This window comes from Aptenodytes forsteri, unplaced genomic scaffold (genome assembly GCF_000699145.1).
Source record: "Aptenodytes forsteri isolate BGI_AS27 unplaced genomic scaffold, ASM69914v1 Scaffold486, whole genome shotgun sequence".
Taxonomy (NCBI): Eukaryota; Metazoa; Chordata; class Aves; order Sphenisciformes; family Spheniscidae; genus Aptenodytes; species Aptenodytes forsteri.
In genome coordinates, this window is record NW_008795717.1 from 1,516,801 (window position 1) to 1,526,048 (window position 9,248).

Sequence of the window (9,248 nt, forward strand, 5' to 3'; positions counted from 1 at the left end):
TGAGATCGTGGTGTTGGGTGGATTTAACTGCTGTGAAGGTGTGCTGCTTGCAAGAGCTTTTCAGTGCTGGTGCCTGCCCAAGACACTGGCTGTGGAAAAGTTGGGTGCTATTTCCAAGTAGTTTTAACTTGCTGGTTGTGAGAAGCAGCATGGTAGCAACTATTCACCTGCCTGATGTTCTGGTGAAAGGGCATGGCTGTGACATGCACAGGACTAAGACTCCAGTTATTATTTTGTTCATACAGCAGTATGTGGTGTGCTGGGACTCCAACCTCGAGTGCTAGCCCACTCTTCTAGAGGGTCAGAGCTCAAAGAGTGGCAAAGGTGGTTTTTTTTTTTTTAAGAGAGCTGGAGTGTATGTCTCTACAAGACCTTATCTAGCTCTTGAATTCAAAGATTTACTTTAAACTACCTTGCATTGGCACAAAAAACCCTCAGGCGCTAAAAGTCTTTGAGAACTGAAGTACTTTGGCTGTAGTGTATAATGTAATATCCAGAAATCTTTCAAGTACGAGTAATAATAGATAGCAAATTGTGAGTGCCTACAGCCCCTCCTGGGAAGACTGTGTATGCCTAACTCCTGCTGAGCTAGGAGTATAAATCACACCACACAGAAATATGAGTGTGGTTCCATGAGAGGACAGAGCTGCGCTTGTCATGCCCGAAAGAGGACAGTCACTTTCCTTTCTTTGGAGCTTCTTTCTCCCTTGGCCATGGCTGGTTAGTTTTATACTATTTCGGTGAATATAGTATCTGAACTAGAAGATCTTAAGGAGACACCTTGGTAGAGTGAATGAATTATTCAAACTGTATTCAGCAGTTCAAATGTAAAAGAGATTGATTTTTTTTTTTCCTTTGCTTTTCTGAATGTATTATTTTTGTTTCATTGTCACTAGATGTCCATTAAGTACTTTCTGTTCCTCTATTTGCTTAAGGTAGGCAGCTACACCTGAATAAATTAGGAGAGGCAATATAGAGAGAGTAGGATTATGTTGGCATGTGATTGTTGACTCACTTGCCAAAGAAAGAATAGGCTCAATTGTATAATCCTTTTTTTCCCTTCATTCTAGCACATCAGTTCACTATGCTATTGTTTTTGTTGCAGCCTGCTAAGTTTGTAGAACAAGTCACTTCTCTGAATGTCAAAGCTGACTTATTTTGTAGCATCACACAGTAAAAAAGTGCCTTTTTTTATTATGAACTCTGATATTTTGAACACTGCCTATTAGAAAAAGTACCATCTATACACAGTATGGTGAAACGCTAAGCCGGTAGTGAAATTCTTGTATGTAGGTGTGTGTGTTAGGTGTGTTTCTCCACACCCCATCCATTCAAACAGTGTGGTCAGAATGCAAATAAAGAGAAATTCTCACTTCAGAGGGGAGGTGGGGTGTGTGGCTGACGTAATGCTTACAGGGCGATACTACCTGATGGTCAGTGTACTGAATTTCAGACCATATTTAAGACTTCCATGTGCCATGCTCTCATGTTAAGAGTAAAATATTTGGGTGCGGAAGTGTAGAGTAAACATTTTTTATTTGTAGCAAGAGAAGCTTTCTGACCTGTAGAAAAGGAGCCACAAAGAAGAGGGGAAAATGATTGCAAAACCTGCAGTCTGTAGAATAAGAAACTAGAGCGTTACAGTTCTGGAAGGGGGATCTAAATTAGGTGCTGGGAGAGTTGAACATTGGCATAGGTTGCATGAGGAAGTGTGAGGAGACAATTTTCCAGGCTGTGTAGTATTGTTTCGAAGGTAAACATGGCTAGAGTGGTTAGGTACAACTGGAATAGAGGCAGCAGAGGTAGGACTCAGTGTAACTGAGTTCCCTGTTTAGTAAAAATCCTCACAAGATTCCTTTGAAAGAAATTAGGACCGAGGAAGCTCAGATGGCTAATGAGTAATTCTGACAAATTTAATCTTTCGAGTAGGCTGAAACTATGGTCATTTTACTGCAGCAAAGCTAAGTTTTGGACTATGTCGATTTAAATAAATATTTTTTTCTTCCAAATTAAAGTGTTAAACTCCATAATATTTGCCAACTCTAGAAACACTATATTAGGGCAGGAGTTGTTGGTAATAATAAAATGGTTTTACTACGAATTTGACTGATCGTCTCTGTCTCCAAGGTGTCCCAGGTATCCTCATAGATATCTGGAGTAGTGTGTCCAGTTCTGGGCTCCCCAGTACAAGAGAGAAATGGAGCTGCTGGAGAGAGTCCAGCAAAGGGCCACTAAGATGATGAAGGAGCACCTCTCCTGTGTGGAAAGGCTGAGAGGGCTGGGACTATCTAGCCTGGAGAAGAGAAGGCTCAGGGGACCTCATCAGTGTGTACAAATACCTGCAGGGGAGGGTGTAAAGAGGACAGGGCCCAGCTTTCTTCAGTGGTACCCAGTGCCAGGACCAGAGGCAGTGGGCACAAACTGAAACACAGGAGGGTCCCTCTGAATATCAGGGAACTTTTTTTTTTTTTTTTTTTTTACCGTGAGGGTGACCGAGCACTGGCACAGGTTGCCCAGAGGGGTGGTGGAGTCTCCCTCCTTGGAGATATTCAGAAGCCATCTGGGCATGGTCCTGGGCAACTGGCTCTAGGTGGCCCTGTTTCAGCAGGGGGGATTGGACCAGATGACCTCCAGAGATCCCTGCCAATCTCAACTGCTCTGTGATGCTGTTCCTTCAAATCAGATTAGTAGCACTTACAATAGGACTGCTTAAGCACTGACTTCAATATGAAGTCATATCCCTCCCTTTTGTTTTTGATGCTGTCACTGAAAACTTCATACATCAGCCCCCTAAACAAGCTACATCTTTCCTCTGTTGCTTAGAATCAGTGAAAGTACATGCAAAATTTTCTACTTGAGACGCCTAGTAGACACAATGACATGGCTGCAGCATTCCCTCTGCAGAGCAGGATCTTTAATGTAACCTTCCTTTCCAGGTGGTCGGAGGCAAGGTAAAGAAACCAGGCAAGCGAGGTCGTAAACCAGCCAAAATAGACTTGAAGGCAAAGCTTGAAAGAAGTCGTCAGAGTGCAAGAGAGTGCAGAGCCAGGAAGAAGCTGAGGTACCAGTACCTGGAAGAGCTGGTTTCAAGCAGAGAGCGAGCCATCTGTGCTCTTAGAGAAGAGCTTGAAATGGTAAGAAACTATCACTTAACCTAACCCTCAGTATTATTTGGACCTGCCCTCGTGGACTTTTTGTTCTTGAAATCACTGTGACTGAGAGTGGGATTTGGCTAGCCATAAGGTATCAGAACATCAGTAACAGATGCACTCAGCTGTTTGCCTACTTTGTGTGTTGAACATGAACCCCATGCTGCAAGTTATCTGCTGGTTTTGAACTGGAAGCAAGCAAAGAAAGTGCCACTGCTTATGAGTCTGTTGTATATGAAATGTTTGTTTTGGAAAACCTCTGACAGAGGTAGAGGGTGGAAAAAGATGTGTTAAAATATGAAGGGGGACATACTACATCCACAGTGTGTCATTGCTTCCCACAGACCTTTGTCTCTGTGGGGGAGGTTGATTCTTGCAGGATACTCTCTGTGTAGATGGTTGCACAGCATGTATAAATGGGTGTCTTGGCCAAAGAAGCTGCATTAACCAAAGAGAATGTTTCATCTGGAAATACAGAGTCAGCTCCTCAGTGATCTTGAGATGCCATTGAAATTTCACTGGAGCTGAGTATATTGTCCTGACCTTGCATTAAGTTTGTTTGAATAGGCAGAGCTACTCACCACAAGTGAATAGGGTTAGGATTGGGTGGAAAGTCAGCCAACTGACCACAGGTTTTTTTGGTGTGCTTCAGGGTTTGCCAATGAAGAATTTAAAATGAGGGAACTAGGAATAAGGCACATGTGCCGTAACCGTGCCTTGCACAATCAGAAAGGACCTCTTAATAGTCAATCAGCCCCAGAGTCATGTGAAATATTTGTTTTTAATAGGCCATGAACTGGAACGGTATTCTGGCATGCCAGCAGTGAGAAAATGCACAAAGTGTTCCATGTTGTTTAATAATTACAGTATTGTGTCTAGTACTGCCACTGAGTAGCAGTTTATTGACTGAAACAGGATTTACTGAGGCCAGGTATGCAACCATGGACACGTGCTTAGCTCATTAGTGCTCTGCAGTTTTGTAAGAGGCTTCAGCCCAGTAAATTCAAACCTTAAATGAATATACCGGAAGGGAAAGATTACAGCTCTGTTTTGTTTGCTAATGTGATCCTGGCAGTTTGCTAATGCCTAATGTGTTTGCATATTTCAGTACAAGCAGTGGTGCATGGCGATGGACCAAGGGAAAATCCCCTCTGAAATAAAAGCCCTGCTAACTGGAGAGGAGCAGGGCAAAGCACAGCAGAACTCAAGCAAACTTGCCAAGGCTGGGAAGACAGACGCAAACAGCAGCAATCCCTGTGAGTATCCAGCCTATGATTAATTCCTATTTTGTTACATCTTTTGTGGCGTAGGAGGATGGCTGTGGTGTAGGAAGAAACATAAGGATGTGCTTTTGGGCACAAATAGTTGATTGAAGCAAAGAGCTTAGTGGGTGGTACAAAGACTCTGTGTAATGTTTACATGGACAACACAAATTACACTAGCTAGGAAGCTGGGCAGTTATTTTAAAAGAAGACTCAATCTTTGTGTTTTACCAAGGCCTGTGGAGACCTGTGAAGACCTGAGACCTTAATCTTTTACAGCATTTTCTGTTTTCCTCATGCAAGGTAAATGGAGCACATAAAACATAATTGAATTTTAAAAACTCCATCAAGAAAACATTATTCTAGCTGCAAGCACACAAAAGTGAGAAATGCTGGACTTGGGATTTCCTATGGAGTCTTCTTTCCGCCTCATTTGTGCTTGTCCAGGGAATGAAATAAGGTGGTTCTGGGGATTGAAAGGTGAAAAGATCATGTGATGTAAAGTCATATTCCTGATACGTACATGCAAAGGAACAGAGTTAAGGTGTAGCATGGGCAATTCTGTATATCACATCTTCTAATTTTGAAATATTTCATGCTACAGGTTAAATTATACTTTACTGTAAGTTTTTGAAAAATATGAATTCCTAGCTTTATGTTTTTAAAAAACAACGTGAAAACCATATTTGTAACTGTAACAATCTTCCCCCATGGTGCATCATTTACAGGAGGCCAATGCAGAACTTTCCGCACTGCAGCAGAGATAGCTTGGTAGCTAGCAGAAGAATGCTCTTGTCAGAGAAGTGGATGCATCCCTGGGTGCAGGGGGAAGGATCCCAATCTGCTGTCTTCTCTTTGCTCCTCCCCACATGAAACTCTTTGATTGTGGTGTTCCTAAGCCTGCATGGAGTGGGGTTTTGGGGGTAATAGGCATTTGTGTACGCAGAGCCTTGTTCTTCCTTTCTCTACACCACCCTCCCCAAATACAGCTATGGCAGCTTTTGGGCATTCCCAATAAGAGATGGGGGCTGCTTTTGTGTCAGAGCCCAGAATTAGACTGCCTTTGTGGTCAGTAGTTATGTGGTTGGTAACTGTTGTGGGAGTCTGAGAGGTTCTGGGGGGGGAAAAAAAAAGGCAAGAGGAGGATCTCATAACAGCTTTGCTAAAGCCAAATGGAGTACTGTAGGTGAAGGAGAAGGAACTGGATCAAAAGCTTTCATTAAGAAGGTTTATAGTAATGTAATTTGTAACCTAAATAAAGGTGTTGCTTTCAGCATCCTTTTATAATGCAGCATGTCTTTTATGTTACTGGGACTCTTAGAGAGGTACTAGATATATTCCCTGCTTCTGCCCATACTTCTTTTACAGGATGTGTTTCCCACCATCCATGCTCCTGCTAAGATAGTCAAAGCATGTCCCTCCACCTTGCTTCCAGCAGTGGACCAACTGCCATCTCCTCCCACCCATCGTGTCCTGCTATCTTTCTGTATCTACCTACGCTTTGGGCCCTAGTATCTTTCTAGCCTGCAACTTATTATGAATTCTGCTGTGCTATCCTGGTTTCCCAGCCAAAGACAATGCCAAGAACTGGTAGCAAGGAAAACAAGTTGCGTCAGTTTGGTTTTATGGTAAGAGAGGTGGTGGCAAAAGTCTTGTGGGCTGATTTACTCATCCAAGATATTGACAGATAACCTGCCGCTTTCCTCAGACTGCTCTTTCTTCTATATATGCTTTTTGCGTTTATATGATGCAATGTGGAGAGTGGAGCTCTCGGGATTTTCAGTGGGGGTTTTGCTTGCTTATTCTCTGTTTTGTTTGTGACAGTGTCTTTCTCTGTATTTTATGAAATGCATGGAACATTTTTTAGTTTTACGTTTTCTTTGTTTCGTAGAATAAATATTATAATGAATGACTTTGCTAGACTGAATGTTGCCTTCTTTTTATTGAACTAATTGGGTCTGTTTAGCATTATCTCAACTCAGGATTAGTCAAAAGCACTGAAAATAATAAGGTGCCATATTGCAGTGTACAGCACAGTTGTTTTCAGAATTCCATTCTGAGCACTCATATATTAATCCTTAAGGCATGGTTTTAAATTTATTTTCTAGACCCTCCACACATGTACTTAGTTAGCAATTGCTAGAAATGTTGCATAGACATGGAAAACTATTATGAAAGGTTAAGTAACGCTGAAGCAGAGATGGGGAGGATATCAGGGTTCTCCCCCACCCTGTGTTTTAGGCTCTGAACTGCAGTTTGTCCTGAAAGATAGCAACAAAGCCAACCCATACGTTTTGGGATTCTTGTCTATGTTGAATGCTTGCCTGTCCTTTTTCTGAGTTCTCTGGAGGGAAAAAAACCTAGGCCAGATGTCCAGAACTATACTCTGTGAACCTTGCAGTTGGATTTTGTAACATGATCATGTCAGAAGTGTAATATATTATTTTTGGTTTGAAACTAGACTGTGTAAGTCTAATTCTAATGTAAACTATGTATTGTAATTAAACATATTTCAAAGGTTATGTGTATACTTAAGTGTTTTTCTGAATTGGAGATGTAGAAAACATGCAGAGGACTTACAGTATGCGTGACCAGAACAGCTTCACTCTGCACTAGGTTATGTGTCAAATGCAGTTCTGATCTCACCAGAAATACCCACTTGCTCTCTTCCCTCCACTCTTTCTTTGTTTTACTTTCTGTGATACCAAACAAGAAACTTCTCAGGAGTTAAGTTTTCTTTTATGGAGGAAATGAGGAGTTGGAATTTCTCATTGTGATGAGCAAATTCCAACAGTTTTCATCTGTTCCTCATCACAGTGGCTCCTGCTTCCTGGCTTAGCCAGCAGTTGGTATTACAGGATTGTGTTTGGCAAGCCTGGGCCCAGCTCTGTGGCACAAAGTGGCATCCATGTTCTAACAGGTTTTTTGTGCTTCATGCAGATGGGACGGGAGGCATGTTACAGCCTACATCATCTTAAACTGTTTCCTTGTTTGCCCTGCAAGCCAAAATATGTGTGACACAGAGTTAGAGGCTTTAACTGCAATCTTCCAGCCTGCTGTAGATGCTGTAGTTCATTGCAAAATGTAGGATTCCCAGCAACAATCACTAATTAGGTAAAGTTCTGTGACTTCCATCATGTGGTAGATCATATAAATGTTCTAGCTTTAGATGGATCTCCAGGAGTCCTTTATTTTGGAGTTTGAAGTTTAGCAGTTCCCCTTGAAAACTAACAGAAATGTTTATGGTTCGTGCTCATTTGGTACTATAATGCTTACAGTCTTCGTCCCCATTGAGGTGGCTCCTGGAAGTGATACAACTAGGTCCTCTGACTAGGAGTCTCATATAGTACCCTAAATAATGGAGGATGTCTTATCCTCTCTTTGTGTAAGATGGGTACAGCCTTCCACCCATTTCTTCTGCAGTGAGTGTGTGCAGCTGGTTCTCTCTCACAAACATTGAAGGAAGGAAATAAGCCTGGAAATGCTTCATTTTCCCACTTGCCATGGAAATCTAATGGTCAGCTAGAACCATTTGCCCAGGTGAAGGTGGGTACCTTTTGGAAACTATCCACAGCCTTTCAAAAATGCTGTCTGTAGTATTTGGTGTTTATAACAATGCTAGGAATCTGTTGTGGTATGGTGTGAAATTGAACTCAGTTGATTCTGATGGAGTAAGCACAGTACAGTTGCACTAATCTTTTTGGAGAATTTAACCCAAGGATTTACCAGATAGTGAAAACTTGATAAGAAAAAGATGTAGTGAGTCTTGTCTTTTTAATCCCAAATATATATGCTTGAGGCATAGAATCCTGAAAAATGAAGTGGATGCATTTAATAGACTTGTCACTCAACTGAGAACATTTTGTAATTACATGTGTTAAAAAAAAAAAATCATGGTCTGCTTTCATAATCTGATAATAATAAGGGTTTGCCAAAGAACCTGCATTCTATTAAGTGCTTTTCAAAAGACTATTATAACTTATATCAGAGGTGTTTGGTTGTAGGTTTTTTTAATGTACTAGATAAATTTCAAAAAGCTTTTCCCTTTCTTGACAGCTGAAACCATTACTAGCTTTGGAAGAGTGCCTGTGACTGACTTGTTTTTCCTTTTTTTCCCTTTTACATTTTAGGGTGAAGATTAATCTACATCAATAATGAATCTAGTTCTTCCCGGCATCCCATGAAGAGATGGAGAAGATTTGGCATCATAGCTCCATGTGCTACGTTCCAAGAAATTATAATCTCTATAACTAGCTATAAAATTACTCTTAATGTAAGGACCAAATGTCTGAGACTAGTCTGTAGAGGAATCAGAGGGAAAGCTGAAGTAAGAACCCTAGTCCTTCTCATTATGCTTAAGAGTTACAGCATGAGTGACAGAGGATCGGCTGATATAGAAATCCCTGTTGTAGGTAAGGAAGGCAAAACGCCAGCTTGTGAGTTTCCTGCTGTTAGTGCCACTGAGCATTAATTTCTTTAAGTTATGTCGATAACTGAATTTCTTGTATGACTGTTGCATGATGTTGTGGATTTGTATTAGAAAACAGAAGCTTCTAATCCACAGTAAAGTCTGAGGTATCCCATACTAGGTAGCGAAGCAGTGGACTAAAATTCAGCTGATGCTATATTTATGGAATGTATAGATTTGTACATGCAGATATATAAGTAGAATTTGTAATGTCAGTTATAGCCATTGCCTTAAGCAATTTCTGCAAAGGCTGTTGCTTGATATTATTTATACCATTATTTGTATTTTCTTTATCTTACCCACTTTAAATTGTAACTAGAAAATGCTGTCATTATTCCGCTAATGATTTCCAGCAACACTTCATTTTAA

General features: G+C 41.0%; 1 protein-coding gene across 1 annotated transcript; it reads left to right on the top strand.

The window, feature by feature from the left end:
* The first annotated feature begins 1,406 nt into the window (after window positions 1-1,406).
* CREBL2 (cAMP responsive element binding protein like 2) lies at window positions 1,407-9,245 on the top strand. Its single transcript, XM_019473194.1, has 5 exons — window positions 1,407-1,433; window positions 2,937-3,134; window positions 4,258-4,405; window positions 7,835-7,957; window positions 8,542-9,245. Exons 1-4 carry the CDS (start codon window positions 1,407-1,409, stop codon window positions 7,882-7,884), a joined length of 423 nt encoding a protein of 140 aa, XP_019328739.1. The 3' UTR covers window positions 7,885-7,957; window positions 8,542-9,245.
* The last annotated feature ends 3 nt before the right edge of the window (window positions 9,246-9,248 follow it).

Excerpts from the sequence above, each read along its gene's own strand:
- CREBL2 (XM_019473194.1), top strand. The coding sequence starts at position 1,407 with ATGCTTACAGGGCGATACTACCTGATG. Across the intron at positions 1,434-2,936 it reads CAGGGCGATACTACCTGATG|GTGGTCGGAGGCAAGGTAAA; the intron begins GTCAGTGTACTG and ends CTTCCTTTCCAG. Across the intron at positions 4,406-7,834 it reads CGCAAACAGCAGCAATCCCT|TGAGTGTGTGCAGCTGGTTC; the intron begins GTGAGTATCCAG and ends TTTCTTCTGCAG.